The 24,395-nt window shown below is 35.4% G+C and overlaps 1 protein-coding gene across 11 annotated transcripts in view; it reads left to right on the top strand.

Moving 5' to 3' along the window:
• The window catches only part of THOC2 (THO complex subunit 2), a 133,788-nt gene that overhangs the window by 22,083 nt on the left and 87,310 nt on the right, over positions 1–24,395 (top strand). For all 11 annotated transcript variants that reach the window (XM_033104671.1, XM_033104682.1, XM_033104660.1 and 8 more), the window contains exons 3-7: positions 2,580–2,671; positions 4,950–5,001; positions 9,029–9,099; positions 10,042–10,163; positions 10,735–10,868. In XM_033104671.1, coding sequence (XP_032960562.1) covers positions 2,580–2,671; positions 4,950–5,001; positions 9,029–9,099; positions 10,042–10,163; positions 10,735–10,868 — 471 coding nt within the window. The remainder of the gene's footprint in view (positions 1–2,579; positions 2,672–4,949; positions 5,002–9,028; positions 9,100–10,041; positions 10,164–10,734; positions 10,869–24,395) is intronic.

Here is a 24,395-nt window from a genome sequence, read left to right on the forward strand (position 1 = left end):
GAGTATGGTCTCATTGGCTGAATTGCTGGTGCTTTCTGGCTTGCCCTTGCCTGCTTCCTCAGCACGTATCCTGTTTGGCTGATACCTGCCAACAATCAAGCTTTGGTTTGAGCACACTAGTTGCAGGAAAGTGAAGGTATTTCTTCAAAATTTCCTTTGTTCTATCTAAAGGAGATTGAGTTTGGGTAGTGTTCCCTCAGTCCTTGCCCTTTATGCCCTTGTTTTGAATTGATTTCATTTTAGCCAGGTAGTTTTCCTTTGCACACACTACTTCACCTTGTTTTGTGTAAGCCCCTTTCCCCCCCATAAAATAACATTGTAATGATGGCTGATAAACATGAGTAGTCAGTGATATTTGACATAATCAAAAACTGATGTCTTCAATGTTCAAATCCCACAATGAACCTATGAATCTCTAAAAGTCCCTTTTACTTATGGCTATTCTTAAAACTGCTTTTTCTGAAATGTTAGCATTAAGTTAAAATCTTTTATTTTTTGTGTGTAATTATAAGGGTGGTAAGTTTTCCTCCCAATTGTAAATATAGTTTTTCAACTTTAGTGTAAATTTTACAGGATTTTGTAGGGCTAGCCTAGTAGTCTTAAGGCACCACTTACTGTTACCTAACCACTTAAATGGGCATTTAAATAACGTGTGAATTGGGGACTATTTCTGCTACTTTGTGAATTACATTATGATGGTTTTATGTCACTTAGTATCAGTAAAATGACCTGGGCCATTTGTTCTCTATTTTAATCTCCTCCTGTAGAATTCTCTCAGCTGCTGCTGCTTCTTTTTTTTTTTTTTTTAATTGGGGGAATATTGGGGAACAGTGTGTTTTTCCAGGATGTCAAGTCATAGTTTTTCAATCTGGTTGTGGGGGGCGCAGCTCAGCTTCAAGTCAAGTCATTTTTTCAATCTAGTTGTGGAGGCGCAGCTCACTGGCCCAGGTGGGACTTGAACCTGGCGATCTTGGTGTTATGAGCGCCACACACTAACCACTGAGCCAACTGGCCGTCCACCTGCGGTTTAGCTCCAAGCTCAAGCTGTTGTTTTCAATCTAGTTGTGGAGGGCGCAGTTCCCTGGCCTGTGTGGGAGTCGAACCGGCAAACTTGTTGCTAAGAGCTAGCTCTTTAACCAACTGAGCTATCCGGCAGTCCCAGAGCCTATATTCTTATGGGAATTTGGTTTATGCTCACTGCTTTTGTCCTTCTAAGAGTGAGTGTGTTTTTTTAAAAAATCTTAGTTATCTAGATAACTTTAAGTATTACTTATTATAAAAACATTTTATTAATAGAAATTGAAAGCGTAGTCCTACCATACTAATAAGTAGAAAGCTTTTATTTTAGCTTTGCAATTAGATTTGCATTTTAACTTTTATATAGCTTATTATAAGCATAATGAAGACATGTTTGTGAAAAAGGTCGAACATATATAATAGAAGGTAATAATATTTAAATACTTCACAAGGAATTGGGATGATCTGGCTATATTTCTTTAGCAAATAATGGGATAAATTTATTTCATTGTAAAATACTGTTTTCATTGTTTAAAGGAGGATTGATACGTGTTTTGATTTCTATTATGTTCCTTTTTTGTGACTAGTAGTCATACCAAGGGACATTTAAAAAAAATGTTTTATTTTTTACTTGCTATTTTGCCCTGAAAGATTTTTGGTTTCCCTCAAAAGGAGATTATAAATTGATTTTATTTTACATTAATATTTTAAGAGCTACTTGTTTTCCTACTTTTAAAGAGAGGAAGGAAGTAGAGTTTTTAGTGTATGGGACTAAAGAAGAAGGTGGCTGGGAGGAAGTGTTCATTTGACCATTAATTTCCCCCCGAAAAAAAAAATTCCTTCTCTAGGAAAGGGGTTTATGCTAATTGATAGTTTATGCGACTGCTTGTGGTTGACTCTCATGTTCTCATAGAACTGCCGTTTCATATATGTATGTATGCAATTTTTGTTTGCATTCTGATGGAAATAGAGGAGAAAAGAGATTTAGATTCTAGGAGAAATTTCTCTGATGGTAGGATAAAATTTGATTTTTATTTTTACTGCTATGCCTTACCTGTTGTCAATGTAGCCCTGATATTGAATTGACTATCATTTGAATATATTTAGGAAAACCTGTGCAATCTGCTTGTGAGAGGAATGGTTAATTTAGTTTATGTCTATGTGCACTTGCTGGAGTTCTGTGCAGTCATTGCAAATAATTTGGGGGATTTTGGTAGCATGAGAACATGCTTTTAAAAGTGTGGGGGAATCAGAATACCAAATGATGTGTGCTGTGAATGCAAATATGTAAAATATATAGATATACAGGAAAAGATTGGAAGGAAATGCTCAAGCAATAGGTAGTAGTGGAGTCAAGGTTAAGTTTTTCCTACTTTTAGTTTTGTTTTTGTGAAAATAAAAGGAAAAAATCTGCTAAAATAAAGCATTAGAAGTATATTTTTCTTATTGTTATTGATGTTTATAATAATTCTGAGAAGTAGGAAATACATAGATCTTCCCCAGAGGATCTACCTTTCATGTTCAAGATACTGCGTCCTTACACTCTCTTTTATGTTCAACAGATTTCCAGCAAGCTCTCTATGAGTTATCATACCACGTCATTAAAGGAAATCTAAAGCATGAACAGGCATCTAATGTTCTTAATGACATTAGTGTAAGTATTTTACATATATGTGTGTGTATGTGTATGTAAATATATATGTTGTTTAATTTAATAATTGTTACATATTTCTTTTTGCCTTTGATACAAAGATCCCTGATGTGTATAACTTGCATTTCATTTTATTTTAAATTATAATAGTGAATGTTTTAAGGCAATATTGGTAAGCCATTGTTGCTAGACAGAAATAAAGATATTTTAATCTTTTTGTCTGGTTGTAAGTAAAGCAGAAAATATTAGGTAAGTTGGGAGGGCAAAACCTGCATTGTAATAAAATGAAGGTATAGTTAATTAAAAATGCTACTATAAAAGTATTTTGGCTAGAGTATTTTTCTCTCAATATAGCAGCATATCAAGGCATTTTCTTTTGTTTGTGGTTATGTTTAGAAAATAATTTTTAAGTTGATGATTACATTATTTTAAATTGAGATTGCATAGCTCTAACGTTCACTTGATGCCAATTTTCATGTGTTGGCTGGTTGTTTTAGAAAATATTAAGTACGTAGATTATTTTCCTAACCTTTAAGTGGTTATTCTGCTTCACTCTTTTATTTATTAGAGAGTTTAAGTTAGATTCAGATCAGATACTTTTCATGGTGGTTTGTTATTTGAATTGAAAGATGAACTCTCAAATTGTAAGGGTGTGAAAGGTGTTTATTGTAACCAGTAGTTAAGTCTGAGTTTTTACAAGTGGTTATCATTCTGGTATTATTAGGCTGGATTTTAAATTCATATAAATAACATTATCTGCCCAGTTGAGAACAGGTTTCATAACAAGTATTACTGATGTGGGACCTGCAGCTTCCTGGTATTGGTGCAGATTTCCCTTGTGCTGCTTTAACGTTCTGTAGCCTTTTTCTGTTAGGGTAGGTAATCTCCTTTGTATGATTTTTGTGCTTTTCTGAGGATAGTCTTAAAGAACGTCTGTGTTTAGCTATTGTTATCCCCCCTCCCCATATTGCAATGTATTTGAGCAGTAGGGGTTTAATACAAGTTTCTCTTTTATCCCTAAACTGTCTTTATCTGATAACAGCAGCATTAGTTATGTTGGGGTAGTCTATTTCTTAAACAACTAATATTCCATGTTTGAAAACTCTTGTCTTGCTCTTTTATTTTTGGTTTTCAAGTAGCCTGAGTACTTGCACTCAAGTAGACATAGCCAGAGTTCATAGCCATTAAGAAACTTGAGACTGAAATCTGGTTGACAATTAAGATTATTTCATTCTGTAAGTTGTGCATTGATGTAGAGTTTAGTGTGGTTATGGAATCTGAGTCTAATACTTTCCCATTTGTTGGAAATGAATAGTCCAAAAGAACTTAATGTGTATTTGGTTTTTACTTACCTTCCTCTTTGAGTCCTTAGTGATATACTCATATATATTCATATTCTGCAGCTGGATTATCTTTGTCATGGATTTCTAATAGTCTCATATTACACTATCCCATATCTTACCCACAGAAGCATATTTTGCGTATCTCTTATAGATGCCAGTTTGTTCTTTAGAATTAAATTTCTTTCCTTTAGTCTCTGAAAATAGGCTAATTTTAGGATTGCTATAACACCAGCAAACTAATTGCAATTTTTGAACTATGATCCTTACTAATGAAAAATGGCCCTAAAATTGGGCATGAGAGTGGGAAGTGCTGAAATTTTCATCCAGAAATGAGGGGAGAATTTTGGGTCAGTTTCTTCAAAGGCTACAGACATCAGTGCATAAGGAAAATAAGGATAGATTTTTGGTAGTTAATTTTATCTTCAGAGAATCTTGAATTATGGAACAACAGCTTGTAATTGTTTTTGTAATTTTTAGATTTCTGTTCTTCTGATACCACTGTGATTTTTGCATAAATCAGTGTTGGCTCAGGCATGAGCACAACATTTAAAGTTTTGGATGAAAAATGTACCATTTTAACAGTCTTGCTTTAAGTAGGCGAGAGGTACTTCAAATTCCAGTGGTTTCTAACATGAAACTTCATTGGAAAAATGTTACTCATTTGTGCTCTTAATATTTCCTGAGGAGCTTGTTTAGGTTTCTATTTTTTTTTAATCAAGTTATTTCGTGGTAGACATTTAAACATTTTTTCCCAATCATTGTCTTCCTCTTTTTATTTTCTCTATATTACGAAACTTGAAGAATTTTATTTGTCAGCATAGTTGTATTGAGGTTTTGTTAGTTTTTAGGTTTTACTGAAGAGTGTTATTCTGAAGCCATAATACTTTGTAGTGTGCTATTCTAGTATTTACTATGAATAATTATATTTTTAAAATTAGGAATTTCGTGAGGATATGCCCTCCATTCTTGCTGATGTATTCTGCATATTAGGTACGTATTAAGTCTTTATTTTACCATAAAAAGTGCTGTGCTAAATTAATGGTACTGTGTAAATAAAATATTTCCTTTCAAACTAAAGATTCTACAAATACACAAATATTTCTACAAATCTAGCATATATGTTGTTTTCTTACTTTATAGAGAATATAGTATTGCAAGTAAAATATGAGTATAATCACTGTTTATAAACCAGCTTTAGGTAGTTTTAGTTTATAGTTCAAATAGTTTGAGTTTTTAAGAATGTACCTTTATAAAATTGAGCTAAATTAAGTCATTTCAAGTAAAGAAGTCATTTTTTGAAGTTAAGTTAGTCTGAATTATTCAGATTTTAGTAATCATATAATTAATCTTATTCAGTGCAGGTTATCAATGAATGTCAAAATCGCAAATTTAGGACACTCAAAAGATATGTACTATTTTACTCTTCTGATTATTCTTAATTTTAGAAAGAGCAAGAAGAGCCAAAGTAATCAAAAGTACTTTTGTTTTGAGGATGAGAATCCAGCTTTGGAAATAACAACTTCTCTGTTTGTCCAGAGTAAATAAGAATTCTTGCAAGATAAAAAAGGAATATTTCTTTGACTTAGAGCCAAAGGTAGTGTCCCTCCATGGGAAGCATGGATTTTAAAAATAATGTATATTACAAATTTATTTCTCTGATTTTACATCTGAAATGTTAATTAACTTTGAGCACAGTTTTCCCCATCAGTCTTATGCTTTCTGTAACTTTGATCTAATAGAAAACATATCAAATATATGGTGATGGAAAGAGAACAAACTCTCGGTGGTGAACACACAATGTAATACGTAGATGATGTATTATAGAATTGTATACTTGAAACCTATATAATTTTACTAACCAGTGTCACCAAAATAAATTTAGTAAATTAAAAAAAGAAAAAAAAACATGACCAGATATTACAGTATTCACTTTAAACTAAGATTTAACCTCAGAGTTTGTCAAGTTGGAATGAATTATTTAGCTCATTAATGTTAATTCCTAGAATTAGATGGGTTACTTAAATGTCTTACTGAGAATTTGAAATTCGATCTCAACAAATCTAAATGCCTGGTGCTTGATCCTTCAGGATGTTTAAGATGTCATAACAGCAGTAATGTTAGGAACAGGTCAGAATGTATATGGACTGTGAGTGAGAAATGAAGAGACTGTTCATGGGATGACCATATGTCCCAGTCTTGTTTTGTTTTCCCTGGCATAATTATTAGTAGTGTCTTCTTTCAGTCTTAAAACTGTCTTGGTTTGGATGATAAAGTATATGTTTATGCTATCTATTGGATTGATTGATTTATGCCAACAACAAATAAACCCCTTTAAGCTTAATTTTTAAGGCAGGCACTACAGATATTACATTACATTACAAATTAACATGAAACAAGTTTCAATTGAAAAAATTGTTTTTACTATAAATTTTAAGACTGAAAATGATTTGTAAGTAACATTTTGTGGAAGCTGTTATTTCTTGATAGTGTCAAAAGTATATTTTATGTCTTTTTGGGATAATCATTATCAGCTTACTAGTAAGCTCCAGTAATTTCTTCATTGACTTGTTTTATTAGGATATAGTTCCCTTCATAGTTATTTAGTAATATGAATTATTGTTACAAGTCATTGCTTTTTACTAGTAACATGAATTCATGAAGATGATGTTTGGTTGCTCTTGGGAAATTTCTTTTAGCCTATCCAGCCCATTTTTACAAGCAACATTAGGACGGCACACTTGGAAAGAGAATTTCCCTCACCTGCCCCCTCACTCACCCACCCCCACCCTTGGCAGAAAAAACATGATCCAAGGGTGACCCCAGATCAAGGTAGGGGAATAGGAGTAAGAACATGAGCTATCTCTAATAATAACGATGATGGTGATAATAATGATAACATGATGATCATGTTAGTAATAATAATATAGGTACCATTTTTGGAGCACTTTCTATGTTCTAGGCATTGTATTAAACATTTAATTTCATTTTAATCCCCACAGCAACTTGTGTAAGGTAGATGTATAGATCAGAAAATTGAAGCTCAGAGAAGTGACTTTTTTTTTTTTTAAGGCCACATAGCCAGTAAAGCAGGATTTGAACCTGAGGCTTTTTGGTTCCAGATCTTTTTACTACATCATGTTGTTTTAATAATATTTTAACAGTTACGTGACAAATGAGTGCTGCACCTTCCTAGTTAAGATAACAATTTTCTTTAAAAGACCAATCATGTAAGGGTGAGGGGGCCTGAGATCTATATTAACCTTAAAGGGGGAGTCTGATATAATTTGATGTGCTAATGGGACCTCTGAGCTCGGGTAGATCATTGGTGAAACTGGGACCTAGAGTTGCAAATGGCTGAGGGCTTTTTAGTGAAACCATAGAGGAAATTAACTAGAACTTATTAGGTACTGATTTAAGGTTGAGGAGACAGGGATAATGAATGAATTTATTAGAACGGTTTCATGAGTTAGGACAAAAAAGGATTAAGAAAACAGGGAAAACATAATTGGAATACTAAGAATTCTGTATTGATTGTTGAGATAGCTCAGCTAAGAAATTTACTGAGGTCCTTATAAAGTATTTCCTAACATGGTTAGAACCCAGAAAATGGTATCTTAATCAGGTTAGATGGCTAAGAGGAGAGCAGACTTGACTTGAAGAGGATGAACCTGCTACCCAGGTGTTCTGATTTTAGGAACTTTGGGGGGAGATCTTAGGGACTTTAGGGCCTTGGATGGTAGATATATGTTGGTTAAAAGAATGGGCCCAGTTTAGTCCCGATCCCTCAAGATCAGTACCTGGAAGGGATTGATGAGATATACACAGATTAAAAATCTTATTGAGAGATTGAGATTTGACTGCAATTTACATTGCGTAAATTACATCTGAAATTCCTCTAATACACTTGAGCTGACTGTGTGCTCAGCTACAGTGACCAGGATATTGGGAAATGGCACTGTCCAAGAAGGGAAAGTGGAGAAGGGCCAGGAAAATGTAGATATGTTTGATGATAATTGTCCTTCTCATTTGATTCTCAGTGATGGCCCTAGAAGGTAAACTGAAGCAAAGCAGTGGTAGGGCATCTTTTTGGGGAGAACCCTAGAACCCTTTGAGGACAATTTTTATTACATCACTAAAATTGGTACCTCTTTCTGTAGCACATTCTAAATTATGAGTTGACTTTAAAAATAGGACAATAGCATATAATCAGTTAAAGCAATGATCCTGAGATCAACCTTGTAATCAATCCTGCAAATCCTGGTTGAAATTTTTGGTGCTTGGCATTTAGAGGTAATTCTTTTATTCCTCCGTACTTAAGATCAGAAAATTGCTTGACAAATTTTCTGAATAATTTACTGAAGCTCAAGGAGGTCTCAAATTTTTTTTTAATATTTAAGTAGGAAGAAAACAAAAATCTTGAATAAATTTGTTTGCTACCTGGAATTGTAATTCAAAATAAGATGTTAAAAACATCTTTTAATACTGTCTTTTCATAGAGTTGGTGGCAAGGTAGCCTGGTTGGAACATGGTACATGGTACCAAGGTGGCCACCGTCAAGGGTTTCATCTTCATGACTAATGGAATCTTTAGTATTAGCAGAGGTCTTTCTTGTCACCCAGTTCAACTTTCCACCTAAGGAAGGAATCTCTTCTTCAGCATCTCTGGCATGTGGTCATTGAAACTTTGCTTGAATGTTCCCATTCCTGAAAACAATATATTTTTTTTGAAATCTTGTTGCTTCCAGTGCCATAGCATATAGCTTCTTTGTAATCAAATCACCATTTTATGGATATGTCATTGGTGACACATTCAGTCTCCAGTATCAGGAGAAATCAATGCTAAGCATACATATGCATATGAAGGACAGCTCAGACTTACCATAGTTTTAAATTTTTCTCCCAATTCAGAATGAGGCATTTGTAAATAAGCTAGTTTTAAAGAAAATAAGTATCTTATTACAGTGCTGGAGAGAGTAGAAAAATCAATCAAACTTTCATTTTTTCCTTTGTCATTATAGATATTGAGACAAATTGTTTAGAAGAAAAAAGCAAAAGAGACTATTTTACACAATTGGTATTAGCATGTTTGGTAAGTTTTAAAACATACTTTTCCTTTCTAAATTTTACATTGAACAATTGTAATCACAGTTAATCATGTTAATGGAGAAGGATATTGACATTCAGTTGACTACTCATTATAAGGTGAGATTTGGGTTTTGAAATAGAATGCTTTGTAAAATTAGACATGATAATTATTTCTATGAAATCGGCATGCTACCATATCACTTAAACTATCTATACTTATAAAACCTTTGGTGATATTCCTGACCTAGTAAGTTTCTAACTAAATAAAAGGTAAGCATCTATCAAGTGAGTAGAAATGATGTGAACAGCTTTTAAACTAAACATTTTTTCATAAATTCTTTATCAGGAAAGGAGAAAAAGAATGGAGGTACTTTAAAAATAATAAATTCTAGAAGTTGTTATAATCATTGTCTAGTAAACCATTTTATGTTCCTAAATTTAGAACCAAGGAGAAATGCTATTACTCAGACCTGAAGAATGTCCTTGTTTTGGTTGTACTAGATAGAATTCATTTGACTTAAACAGTAGAAACCAAAGAAGATTTAAGTGCTGTATTATCTTAAAAAAGTTCAGTCGACAGACTCAGTTTTAATCAGAATTTCATCTGTATTCTTCTCATTTGTAGGTCGTGTACAGCATGCGTATACTTTTTAAGCGAATTTTTTAAAAAGAGCTATATGTTATACTTTCCAGTATTGGGAGAGTCATCATTTTTGTTGAAGTTCCTACTGTTTTTAAAAATTATAAGTTGGTATACATAATGTGATGTTAATATTAGGTTGGTGCAAAAGTAATTGAGGTTTTAGCTATTATTTTTAACCTTTTAAACTGCAATTACTTTTGCACCAACCTAATATTTTTATTAATTACTTTGAGTATATTTAAGATTGTGGATGCATAGTTGGAATGCTGAGTAATAAATGGCCTTTAATATTTTTTAATGCAGTATTTAGTTTCAGACACAGTTCTAAAGGAACGGTTGGATCCAGAAACATTGGAATCATTAGGGCTTATCAAACAATCACAGCAATTCAATCAAAAGTCAGTTAAAATCAAGACAAAGCTCTTGTAAGTACATATATTTTTATGTTGCAGATCAAGTACCTGAGTATGTGTTTTAATTCTAATTTTAAATTCTAGAAGTTTCGAAGGGCAGTTTGAAGATTTTTTTGTTACTGTTAGCATGTGTCCTTCGTTTTTTTCCTTTGAAAAGTAGCCTGTGATTGAGTCAGCAGTGAATGTTACCTGTGTGAAACCAATGTTAATTTTTTTCCATATTAGAAGTTAAAATAACATTAAGTACTTTTATTATTACCAATAAAATAATTTACAACTGCGGCTGTACTCTAGGGTATATTCTTAGTCAATGATGGAAATAGTGATATGTTTTTGTTTCTTGGGATTAGCAATATCCTTTCCTTGTGTTCTGGTTTTCTCTGTGTAATTAACATTGGAATGTCCCTTATGAACCAGTGTTATTTTCTATCCTAAAAGACATACAAAGAGGTAAACTTCCAACAACTATTCTTATGATTGTTATAGATGAGAGATAAGAAAATTCAATGAGAATACATTACTTGTATGTAAGCTTGTTAATTGAAGTTAATTTTATCCCCTTATGATGTTTATCTACTTTCAGTTATAAGCAGCAAAAATTCAATTTGTTAAGAGAAGAGAATGAAGGTTATGCCAAACTGATTGCTGAATTGGGGCAAGATTTATCTGGAAATATTACTAGTGATTTAATCTTAGAAAATATCAAATCTTTAATAGGTAAGATACATATTGATATATAGTATGTGTTGCTAAGATAATTTTTTTTAAACTGTGGATAATATCCATAATGAAGAAATGAGCGCATGCCCTAACTTTTTTTAAAATTAAGAAATGAGAGAAGTGTCCGGCTTGTACTTTTAAGATTTTATCAATGGTAATAAATTTGGGATGATATCTATGAGAAATCTTTTTTTGTCACTGTTACCTGTGGTGTTTGTATTAGTTTCTGTTCTGTCTAGTATTTCTATTTATAATTATTTCTCAATAATCTTATAGCAAGCAGAAAATAAGTCATCAAATGTGAAAGTATAATAAACTCTTTGGTGTGAACTTTGGAAATGTGGAGATGTTTAGTTCTTTAGAACTTGATTTTAAAAATACCTTTACAAGGGACTCTGATATACACCTTATTTTATATTTACAACAGTCTTAAAGTTAGTGCAGCAGATGTAAAAATGTAACAGATAGGAAAGTGTTATTCTCCCTACCTTTTAAATAGAATTTATTCTTTTTTTGTGGATCTTATTTTTCAGTATTATTTGATACTAATTTCAGGTGTACAGCACAGTGGTTAGACATTTATGTAATTTAAGACTAGTACCCACCTGGCACTACACATAATTATTATCGTATTACTGACTATTTTCCCTGTGCTATACTTTTTACATCTCCATAACTATTTTGTAATTACCAATTTGAACGTCTTAAGACATTAAGAATTTATTCTGTTTGCATTGAGCATTTGGAGGAAATAGTTGGCTTCTATAGAAAGAAGGAATGAATGGTAGAAAATAGGGTAATATCCTGATTTTTCAACAATGGAAAGAATTTTTGCTATTATTTATTAGGTATTGTGCTGTCTTAGGGAAGATTTTGCAACACCTAGATGTCTTCGATTTTGAGACTTGTCGAATAAGTCATATTCCCTACTTTACTGGTTATATTTTAGGGGGAGGTTATGCTCAACTTTTCAGTTTTTTCTCTGTTTTTGACATTTATGTATGACTAAAAGAGAGAGAGGAGGTGTCCCAATCCTTATCCCCTTCCTCCAATGTTATGTGTAGGAATCCATATAAAACTAGATTTATTACAGTCATTGCTGTTTTTTTAATGAAAATTTATTGGGGTGACAATAGTCAACAAAACACAGACAATAGTGGTTACCAGAGGGTAAGGGGGGAGGGGGAATAGTAGAAGAGGGTAAAGGGGTTCAAATATAAGGTGATGGAAGGAGAACTGACTCAAGGTGGTGACCACATAATGTGATACATAGATGATATTTTATAGAATTGTACACTTGAAACCTATGCAGTCATTTCTGTTTTTAATGTAGGCTTTGGGTGACTAACAGCTACAGAAGGTAAGGAGCTTTTAGTTTAAATTTACCCTTTTCTTTGAAGTAAGTCTAGTTCTACAGCTGATTTACTACTCTTTGCTACTCTACTTCCTCCTGTTGTCAGCTTACATCAAGACTGGCAATCCTTCAGGGCTGCAGGGCTCTTGCTTACTTGTGTAGCAGTGACCCATTTACAAAAAAATCCTCCTGTAGGTTTTCCTTTCTATTCTTTCCATGGTAGGCTCTACATTTTTCCTAAAGCACTTTGATCTAGCTTGAGATGCTTGTCAGTACTGCTTTACCATAGATTTGTCTTTCCTTGTATCCTGCCATGTACTTTCTTAAGATGGTATTCCCATATAAAAGTTATGTGCTCTGTAAGTTCATTAGCTGTTTTTGTTTTTACTTTCCCTGCCTATTTGTTGACATCTCTTGTCTGTCTGTTTCTTCTATTTTTTGTCTTTGTGAGTTTATAAATTTTTAGTCCTTTGTTATTTTAGGAACATATCAAAGAGGAATTTTCTTGGATGTGTGCTTTTATCTAACTGGGAAAATGTACATTACTTTCTTTTCTTGAACTTTGCTCTCATAGAGAATAGTTTATGTTACTGTCTATGAAGAATAGTGGCACTCACAACTGCAAGTTCATGATACACATGGGTATTCCATGAGTGTAAACAATTTGATTTCTTGGGCTAAAACTCTATTCTAGTCCATCAAGTGTACTATGAAGCACGCTAGGTCAGAAGCACTCAAATGTCGCCTCCTCAGTGTAGCCTTCCCTAGCCACCCCTCTCTACACTCCCTGTCATTCACTCTTTTTCTTCTGAGCACTGACCACCATATAACATGCAATGTATTTTATTCCCGTCTCCCACTGGAATGTAAGCTCCATGAGGACAAGAGTTTTTGTCTGTGTTGTTTAGTATCTCTGATCTCAGTGCCTGGTACATAGGTGCTGAATAAATGATTGTTGAAAAATGAATGAATCTTTCCCCCTTTCTGGTAGAGTTTATAGTGATTCTTACCCTTCTTTCCCCTGACATGAAGGATTTTAAAAAGTTCATCTTCCTGGCTCAGTGCTAGTTTTTGTCTGGCTAGCTGACTCCCTGATCTCCCCCATTGTCTGAAAAAGGAATTTTTCATTGATATGAAAATTGAGGTTAAGACTTCTAATTCCAATGAGTGTTAGAATGTGTTGGATTCCCTTCAGTGTAAACTCTGTGAAGGCCTTGTCTCATCTGGCCAGAGCAGTTCACTGACATAGCATCGTATTTTTCATGGCATTTTTTGATGTTTCCCCTTGTTTATTCCCATTGTATTCTCTTTAGGAGCAATTTAGACAGATAATACCTCATACAGAGCTATCTCAGTTCTGATTTCCTTCACCAGCCATAAGAAGAACGGATATCTAGTTTGGGAGGAATGCATTTTAGATACATTTACATTTCAGTGTACTTGGGTGAATAAGGAGAAAACCTTATTTATTATCCTTTAATTAAATGATACTCATTTGCTCCCTAAATGATTCTGACACGTCAAAATGTTTATATCTTAAATATAAAAGAAAAAAAAACAATGTTTATATTCTGTCAGATAGTCTGGGGCTATTTACTTACTGCATGAGCAAGCAAGGGAGTAGAACTATTATAAGTCTGCATGGTGGTTATGATTTCAAGTATGATACTAAATTTGAAAAATGTATTAAATACGAATGGATAGTGATTAGTTTAGGCTCTTCAGCTGCCAAGTCATAGACTCCACACAAATGATCCCTGAATCAAGTTGGCAAAGAGCGTCTTTCATAAATTGTAGGAAAGGATATCAGAGATGGACTCCTGTGATTGCTGAACTAAACTATAAGCACTCTACTGAATGCGCTTCAAAAAAAATAATAGCTAAAAGTGTTCTTTCCTTTTCTTCTAAATTAGTGGTCAGCAAACTTTGTCTCTAAACAGTGAGATTATATGTGTGTGTGTGTGTGTGTGTGTGTGTGTGTGTGTGTATTTGCTTTGTAGGACTTATGGTTTTTGTTGCAACTACTCAACTGTCATTGGAAGCCATAGGCAATATGGAAATAAATGAGCGTGTATCTGTGTTTTAGGAAACCTTTATTTACAAAAACCTGATAGAGTTGATCCACAGGCCATAGTGTGCTGATTCCTGCTCTAAATCAAATGTTCTGGCTGAAAATTAGTCATAGAGCTAGCTTACTTGAGTTTAGTTTTGGAGAGTGAAAATGGTAGTAGCCCAGGATGTTTTGGATTAGGCTCTAACTCTTCTCACCCAGAATCAGAGCCCTCTTCACCAACCCCCCCCCCCCCCGACCCCCAGGACCTTCATTTGTTGCCTGGTATCCAAGACTGTAGATTTGGCTGGGAATGGGGAAGGGTAAGGTGAGAGTCTGCCCCTTCAGTCTCATAAGTCCTCTTGGTAGCTTGTCAAGTGACCAGAGAAACATTAAAAACAAAGTAAAACCCCAAGCCAAATGATTTTATTCTTGGGCAGATTATGGGACATTTAATCCCTTTGACTACATTATCTTGAGTATATTTAGTATTTTATCTTTGGACCAGTTTGAATATAAGGGCCATTCAGCTTTGAAGCATCTTATTGTGTCAGCTCTCTCCTATCCCTTTGAAAGGGAAGCCAGTTGACCGCCTCATATACCTAAGTTTTTGCTTTATTGAAAGTTTCTTTACTACACACTAGTTATGAAGAAGTTATTTTTCTTTATGAAAAAGATGACAGCAATTGGTGTTCTCAAGCATAGTTTATTTTTTACGATTATATATTTTTGTTAGGTGCATTTCTCTACATTTTGGTTCTCTAGTGCTTCTTGCCTTTGATGTGCAGTTGTTTTCTTTTTGTTTGTTTATTTTGCCAATACTGTTCTTAGAAAATAACCTATCACAAGTTTTTATTAGCCTATTTTAGTGCATTCAGGCTGCTATAACAAAATACCACAGATTGGGTGGCTTATAAACAACAAAAATGTATTTCTCACAGTTCTGGAGGTTGGAAGTCCAAGATCAGGGCACTAGCATGTTTGGGTTCTGGTGAAGGCTCTCAGTTGCAGACTGCTGGCTTCTTGCTGTATCCTCACATGGTGGAAGGGGCAAGGAAACCTTTTTAAAAGATTTTGTTGGGGAAGGGGAACAGGACTTTGGGGAACAGTGTGTACTTCCAGGATTTTTTCCAAGTCAAGTTGTTTTCCTTTCAATCGTAGTTGTGGAGGGTATAGTTCAGTTCCAGGTCCAGTTCCCATTGTTAGTTGCAGGGGGCACCTCCCACAGTCCCTTGCGGGAGTTGAACCCGCAACCTTGTGGTTGAGAGGACGCGCTCCAACCAACTGAGCCATCCGGGAGCTCAGCGGCAGCTCAGCTCAAGGTGCCGTGTTCAATCTTAGTTGCGGGGGGCGCTGCCCACCATCCCTTGCGGGACTCGAGGGGTTAAACTGGCAACCTTGTGGTTGAGAGCCCACTGGCCCATGTGGGAATCGAACCGGCAGCCTTTGGCATTAGGTGCACTGAGCACTGCCACCGGGCCCTGGAACTCTTTTTTAAGGGCATTAATCTCATTCATGAGAGCTCTGCTGTCATGACCTGATCACCTCCCAGGGGCCCACTTCCTAATACCATCACATTGGACATTAGAATTTCAACATATGAATTCTGGGGGACACAAACCTTCAGACCATAGTGTAGCTTGTTTCTAAAGTAATTCTAGATGCAAGATGTCCTTTTGTTCAAACACGGTTTTTCTCTGTCTCAGGGTCCATTCTGTCAGAAAAATGACGATTGAAGCTATTGTTCTGTTTTCTTGTCTGAAAGGTACAGGCTGGACATCTCTCCCAGTCATGTTTACAATATTACCTTGGCCTTTATTTTTTTCTGTTAAGAATCTCAATTTGACCTGTTACTAAAAATAGTCATTTTCATTTTAATCATACCTTTTGCTTCTGGTTGCAATTGCTCTAATATACTGGCCTTCTTGTCCATCTTTGGGGAAATTTCAGTTACTTTTCAGTGCATTTCTTCAAAGATTTATCATTCAAAAGGTGTGAACTCCCCTCAAGTGTAGGGAAGACATTTTATTAATCTCCGTATCATAAGCACCTGGCACAAAATGGGTAGTTATTTAATGTTTATTTAAATGAAAGAATGAATCCATGGCCATTACAAGTCTGCTATTTATTTTTCCACTCTTCCCATCTAGTATGTTTCTCTGTTTGTTCCTCAAAAGGCATAAAGGCATTTGTGTGTGTGTGTGTACATACATATATATTCCTTAATGTAGTTGGTGATAGAGGTAGGGAGCTAGGCTTATGTCTCTCAAGACCATGTGACTATCCATACTTGGGCTGGATAAAAGCCTTTCTAAGATGCTTGAGCACACCATAGCTACAATGAGAAAACAATTAATTTTGGAAATTTCAAGCTTACTGATTGTTACTAGAGTCTCACTGTGTATGAAATAGTTTGACTGTCACTTAGCAAATTTCTGAGGTTTTTTTAAAAAAATTTATTGGGGTAACAATTGTTACTAAAATTGCATAGATTTCAGGTGTACAATACTGTATCACATCATCTATAAATCCCATTGTGTGTTCACCACCCAGAGTTAGTTCTCCTTCCATCACCATATATTGGATCCCCATTACCCTCATCTCCCACCCCCCACCCCCCTTACCCTCTGGTAACCACTAAACTATTGTCTGTGTCTATGAGTTCTTGTTTCTCATTTGTTTGTCTTGTTCTTTTATTGTTTTTGGTTTATATACCACATATCAGTGAAATCATATGGTTCTCTGCTTTTTCAGTCCGACTTATTTCGCTTAGCATTATACTCTCAAGATCCACGCATGTTGTCACAAATGTTCCTATATCATCTTTTCTTACCGCAGAATAGTATTCCATTGTGTATATATACCACAACTTCTTTATCCATTCATCTATCGAAGGACATTTTGGTTGTTTCCATGTTTTGGCCACCGTAAACAAAGCTGCAATGAACATTGGAGCACACGTGTCTTTATGTATAAATGTTTTCAGATTTTTTGGGTAGATACCCATGAGAGGGATTGCTGGGTCATATGGTAATTCTATTCCTAATTTTTTGAGAAACCTCCACACTGCCTTCCATAGCGGCTGCACCAGTCTGCATTCCCACCAACAGTGTATGAGGGTTCCTTTTTCTCCACAGCCTCTCCAACACTTGTTACTATTTGTCTTGTTGATGATAGCCATTCTGACTGGGGTGAGGTGATACCTCCTTGTGGTTTTTATTTGCATTTCTCTGATGATTCGTGTTGTTGAGCATTTTTTCATATGTCTGTTTGCCATTTGTATTTCCTCTTTGGAGAAATGTCTCTTCAGGATGTCTGCCCATTTTTCAATTGGGTTGTTTGTTTTTTGTTGTTGAGTTTCATGACTTCCTTGTATATTTTGGATATTAGCCCCTTTCTTGGAGGCACTGTTTCCAAAAATCTTCTACCATTCAGTTGGTTGCCTCTTTATTTTGTCGATGGTTTGTTTCTTTTGCTGTGCAGAAGCTTTAAGTTTCAGATAGTCCCATTTGTTTATATTAGCTTTTACTTCCCTTGCCTTTGGAGTCAAATTCATCAAATGCTCTTTAAACCCAAGGTCCATAAGTTTAGTACCTATGTTTTCTTCTATGCAGTTTATTGTGTAAGGTCTTATGCTGAAGTCTGATCCATTTTGAATTAATTTTGGTACATGGTGACAGATAGCAGTCCAGTTTCATTCTTTTGCACGTGGCTATCCAATTCTGCCAGCACCATTGATTGAAGAGACTATCTTTTCTCCATTGTATGTTTTTTGCTTCTTTGTCAAAAATTTTCTGTCCATATTTCTGGGGGTTTATTTCTGGGTTCTCAATTCTATTCCATTGGTCTATATGTCTGTTTTTCTGCCAATACCATGCTGTTTTGATTATTGTTGCCCTGTAGTACAAGCTAAAGTCAGGGAGTGTGATACCTCCAGTATTGTTCTTTTTTCTTCAGATTGCTTTGGCTATTCAGGGTCTTTTGTGGTTCCAAACAAATCTGATGATTTTTTGTTCTATTTCTGTAAAAAATGCCATTGGGATTTTGATGGGGATTGCATTAAATCTGTATATTGCTTTGGGTAATATGGCCACTTAACTATGTTCATTCTTCCAATCCATGAGCATGGAATGTCTTTCCATTTCTTTGTGTCTTCTTCAATTCTTTATAAAAATATCTTATAGTTTTCAGCATACATAGGTCTTTCACAGACTTGGTAAGTTTATTCCTAGGTATTTTATTCTTTTCGCTGTAATTGCAACAGGGAATTTTTTTTTTTAATTTCTTTTTCTGAGATTTCATTGTTAGTATATAGGAATGCAATGGACTTTTGTACGTTGATTTTGTAGCCGGCAACTTTACTGTGTTCGTTGATTGTTTCTAATAGCTTTTTGGTGTAGTCTTTAGGGTTTTCTATATATAGCATCATGTCATATGCAAAAAGTGACAATTTAACTTCTTCATTCCCAATTTGGATGCCTTTTATTTCGTTCTCTTGCCTGATTGCTCTGGCAAGGACTTCCAACACTATGTTGAAAAGCAGAGGTGATAGGGGACAGCCCTGTCGTGTTTCTGAAGGTAGAGCAAAGGGCTTCAGTTTTTCACCGTTAATTATGAGATTAGCTGAGGGCTTGTCATATATGGCCTTTATTATGTTAAGGTATTTTCCTTCTACACCTACTTTATTAAGTGTTTTAATCATAAATGGATGTTGTATCTTGTCAAATGCTTTTCCTGCATCAATTGGTATAATTATATGATTTTTTTCCTTTATTTTGTTTATGTGATGTATCACATTGATGGATTTGCGGATGTTGAACCATCCTTGTGCCCCGGGGATGGTCCCTGTTGGTTGTGGTGAATAATCTTTTTAATGCATTGTTGTATTCGATTTGCTAGAATTTTGTTTAGGATTTTTGCGTCTGTATTCATTAGAGATATTGGTCTGTAGTTTTCTTTTTTTATGTTGTCCTTACCATGTTTTGAGATCAGGGTAATGTTGGCCTCATAAAATGAGTTAGGGAGTACTTTCTCTTTCTCAATGTTTTGGAAGAGTTTGAGCAGTGTTGGTATTAGATCCTCTTTGAAGATTTGGGAGAATTCACTAGTGAAGCCGTCTGGTCCTGGACTTTTGCTTTTGGGATAGTTTTGGATGACTGATTCAATTTCCTTACTGGTGATCCGTATGTTTAGATTTTCCAGTTCTTCATGGTTCAGCCTAGGAAGGCTATATGTTTCTAAGAACTTGTCCATTTCTTCTAGGTTATTGAATTGGTGACATATAGTCCTTCGTAGTATTCTTGGATGATCCTTTGTATTTCTGTGGCATCAGCGAGAACTTCCCCTTTTTCATTTCTGATTTTGTTTATTGGTGTCTTCTCTCTTTTTATCTTAGTGAACGTAGACAAGGGTTTGTCAATTTTGTTCATCCTTTCAAAGAACCAGCTCTTTGTCACATTAATTTTTTCTATTGTCTTTTTGTTCTCTATTTCATTTTGTTCTGCTCTGATTTTTGTTATTTCCTTTCTTCTGCTGAACTTGGGTTTCATTTGTTCTTCTTTTTCTAGTTCTTTAAGGTGTAACGTGAGGTTATTTATTTGGGATTTTTCTTGTTTCTTGAGATAGGCCTGTAATGATATAAATTTCCCTCTTAAAACTGCTTTTGCTGCATCCCAAAAATTTTGGTAGGATGTATTTTCATTGTCATTTGTTTCTATGTATCTTTTGATCTCTCCTCTAACTTCTTCTTTAACCTGGTCGTTCTTTAAAAGTATATTGTTTAATCTCCATGTATTTGTGTTATTTCCTGCTTTCTTTTTGCAGTTGATAACCAATTTCAAAGCCTTGTGATCAGAGAATATGCTTGGCATGATATCAATCTTCTTAAATTTGCTGAGGCTGATTTTATGTCCCAATATATGGTATATCCTTGAGAATGTTCCATGTACACTAGAAAAAAATGTATAGTCTGATGTTTTAGGATGAAGTGCTCTATATATGTCAATTATGTCCATTTCATCTATTGTGTCATTTAGGGCTGCTATTTCGTTATTTATTTTCTGTTTGGATGATCTATCTATAGCTGTTAGTGATTTATTTAGGTCCCCTAGTATAATTGTGTTTTGTTCAATTTCTCCCTTTAGTTCTGTTAGTAGTTGCTTGGTATATTTCGGTGCTCCCTGATTGGGGGCATAAATATTGATGACTGTTATGTCTTCTTGTTGTATAGTCCCCTTTACCATCATGAAATGTCCATCTTTGTCTCTTGTTATTTTTTTCACCCTGAAGTCTCTTTCATCTGATATCATTATGGCTACACCTGATTTTCTGTGGTTACCATTTGCTTGGAGTGTCAATTTCCACCCTTTCACTTTGAGTCTGTGCTTGTCCTTGTAGGTGAGATGTGTCTTTTGGAGATAGCATATAGTTGGGTTTAGTTTTTTGATCCAATCTACTACTCTGTGCCTTTTTATTGGTGAGTTCAGTCCATTTACATTTAAGTTGATTATTGATATGTGAGGATTTCCTGTCATTCTATCTTTATTTTTCTGGTTAGGCTGTGTCTCTATTGTTTCTTTGCCTTTTTGTTGTTGTCTATTATTTCTGTATGGTGGTACTCTATGATGTTTCCCTCTGTTTCTTCTTTTATTACTGTATGTATTTCAGTTCTGGATTTTTCTTGAGTGGTTACCCTTAAGTTTAAGTAAAAGAAAGTTTGATATTTAGAGTATTCCATTTTCTTTAACACGCTTACTTTCTCCATTCCCATATTCTGGTTCAGGCCTTTACTCTCCCCCTTTTTATTTTTTGATTGCCACAAATTGTCCCTGTTGATGGTGGTCGAATAGCCTCCTTTAGTATTTCTTGTAGTGCAGGTCATGTATTAGAAAATTCCCTCAGCTTCTGTATGTCTGGAAAGGTCTTTATTCTTCCTTCATATCTAAAGGATATCTTTGCTGGATACATTATTCTTGGCTCATAATTTCTCTCTTTCAATAGTTTGAATATTTGGTTCCACTGCCTCCTGGCTTGTAGAGTTTCTGCTGAAAAATCTGATGATAATCTAATGGGCTTTCCTTTGTAGGTTACCGTCTTCTTTTCGCTGGCTGCCTTGAGGATTCTTTCTTTGTCGTTGATTTTAGATAGCTTCAATACAATGTGCCTTGGAGAAGGCCTGTTGGGATTGAGGTAATTAGGTGTTCTATTTGCTTTTTGGATTCGAGGATCTAGTTCTGTCCACAAGTTTGGGATGTTCTCATCCACAATTTGTTTGAATATATTCTCTGTTCTCTTCTCTCTTTCTTCTCCTTCTGGTGTGCCCATTATTCTTATATTGCTCTTTCTGATGGAGTCAGAAAGTTCTTGTAGAGTTCTTTCATCTCTTTTAAGTCTCGAGTCTTTTTCTTCTTCCTTCCATCTGTGTCATTTTCAGGTTTCTGTCTTCAATGTCACTGATTCTTTCATCCATCCGGTTAACTCTACTACCTAAGCTGGCTGTTTCATTCTTAATTTCTTCTATTGAGTTCTTAATCTTCAGAAATTCTATTAGGTTTTTATTAGGATTTCAATCCGTTTCATAAAATGCTCATGTTGTTCTATTATTGTGTTTCTGAGCTCATTAAACTGGCTTTCTGTGTTTTCTTGCATCTCATTGACTTTTTTCAGAACTGCAATCTTGAATTCTCTGTCATTTAAGTCACATATTTCCATATCTTTAAGTTCCTTTTCTGGAGACTTTTCACTTTCTTTCTGAGCTGTCTTGTTGCCTTGGTTATTCATGGCAATTACTGATTTATTATTTCTCTTCCTAGACATCTACAGGAGTGGCTTCTGCAACAGGTTGATAGGAAGAGGTCTTTCTGTTGTTTTCCAGTACTTGTTGGTAGAATGTTTTAGTTTCTCTCCGACTGCAGCCTTTTTTTCTCTCTCACAGGGTAGTGCTGTGTTTTCTGTGCACTATTCCAGCTTCTCACACAATGGGGGGATTCCCTGGAGACGGGCTTCTCCTCTGTTAATAGTTCCCCTTGGCCACAGGGCACAGTGTCTGTGTGGGTATGCGGAGAGCTTTTGAAGTTCCAACGCTCTTCCTGCACCAGATTCAGAAGCCATGAATTTCAGCAGTTCTGTTTACTCCTGCAGGGATCCACCCCGATAGGTGGGGCCAGGGGCAGGGTGAGTTGTGACAGGTAGCTGAGAGCAGTGGCAGGGAACAGCACCACAGGTAGTCCTGCTTCCATAGCCGCCTCCCCTTTGCGGGAAGCAGGTGGGCTCCGAATTTGTGTCTGCAGTCCACAGTTCTCAGGACAGCAAATATTCTGTTCTTTTGATCTGACACCGCTACTTTTCCGCTTCTAGCACTGGGCAGGTGGGGGCGGGGCGAGCCCTGGGAGGGGAGGGAAGGGGCGGCTAGTCTCACTGTCTAAGGCCTCAGTTCTCTGTTCGACAGTGAGGGGTTAAACTACCCCTTTCAGCCTTCTTCCCTTAGTCTTTTCTCTGATGGTCTCTGCCATGAGCTTTGTGTTCAGACGCGCCATATGCTGTCCCTTCCCCCCTGTGGGCCACAAATGGAGCCCTAGCAGTCCGAGTTCTTCCCTCTCCCGGAGCTGCCGTAGTTCCGGGATCCAGTGAGCTCGGAGCACTGAGCCAGGACTGTGTCCTGCGCCTGCACTGCTCCGTCTCCGCATTTCTCCCTTCTTTCCTCCCCCACTCTCGCGTCAGTAGTGGGCCTCTTCGTCCCGCCTGTCTGCTGTGCAGGGAGTCCTTTGTGGAGTTATAACTTCTTCATCAGTTGTAAACTCTAGGGGAGATTTACAGAGGCTCACTGCATGCCGCCATTTTGATTCCTGTGGTTTTAAAAATTATTTTCTAAATCCTTGGTTTGGTTCTTTTTTCCATGTTATATAGCTATGTTCATTCTAATTGATTGGCGTAACTTATGACACCTGAGACACTTAATAGAAAATTTAGAAGCCAGTTTTTCTTTTGTGAGAGATTGATAGTGTTACAAATAAAAGTATGTTCCTCTTCTAGAGTACTGTCTTAAATTGAACCTGGAAAGAAATTGGTAGTTAGTTGAAAGTACAGATCACTGATAGAATAGCCTTGATGGAGTACTACTATTAAGTAAAACATTATGTCAATGGTTCACATTGTAGCACCTTGAAAATACAAACTTTAAAGCAATGTGAGTGAAACACTTACAAGATTTCCATGTAACATGTTTTTCTTCTAGTCCTTATTGACAGGTTTTTCATATGTAGCTTAATGGGTAATTATTAGCCATCCGTTTTTTTCAAAATTATATTCAATGTTTCTTTTGTCCTCTCTGATTTAGTGATTGAATTTTTATATGTAGTAAATGTAGGAGCAGTTGTAAGGTTGGAGAATTTGCTGGACCTTACTTCCATAATCTAATGTCAGTGTTGCAGCAGTTTGGAGGCATTTTTTTCAGCTTTATTCAGGCATAATCAGCATACAATAAACTGCATATTTAAAGTGTACGATTTGAGTTTTGACATGTAAACACTTGTGAAAAAATCACTGCAATCTAGATAATGCAAATTTCTATCACTCCCTCTCCCCCAAAGTTCTTCTTTTCCTTTTGTATTTCATCCTCTCTCACTCTCCCTTTCCCTCTCTCCAGGTACCCACTGATCAGCTTTTTGTCACTATAGATTAGTTTGCATTTTCTAGAATTCTTTCATATTTGGAATTATATAGTGAGTATTTTTTTTTGTCTTGCTTATTTCAGTATAATTATTTTGTGATCATCCATGTTGTTGCTGGTATTAATAGTCCTTTCCATGTTATTGCTGAGTAGTGTTCCATTATATATATATATATATATATATATATATATATATATATATATATATATATATATATATATATATATTACAATTATACTGTACTATAATTTATCCATTTACACGTTGATGGACATTTGAGAGTGTCCTATTTTAAATCTTGTATAAATGTTTGTGTCTAAGTCTTTGTGTGGACACAGATATTTATTTCTCTTGGGTAAATACCTAGGAATTAAATTGCTGGGTCATATGGCAGTTGTAAGTTTACCTCTTAAGGAAACTACCAGTTTTACACAGTAGTTGTACCAATTTAA

The sequence above is a fragment of the Rhinolophus ferrumequinum genome, chromosome X (genome assembly GCF_004115265.2).
Source record: "Rhinolophus ferrumequinum isolate MPI-CBG mRhiFer1 chromosome X, mRhiFer1_v1.p, whole genome shotgun sequence".
Taxonomy (NCBI): Eukaryota; Metazoa; Chordata; class Mammalia; order Chiroptera; family Rhinolophidae; genus Rhinolophus; species Rhinolophus ferrumequinum.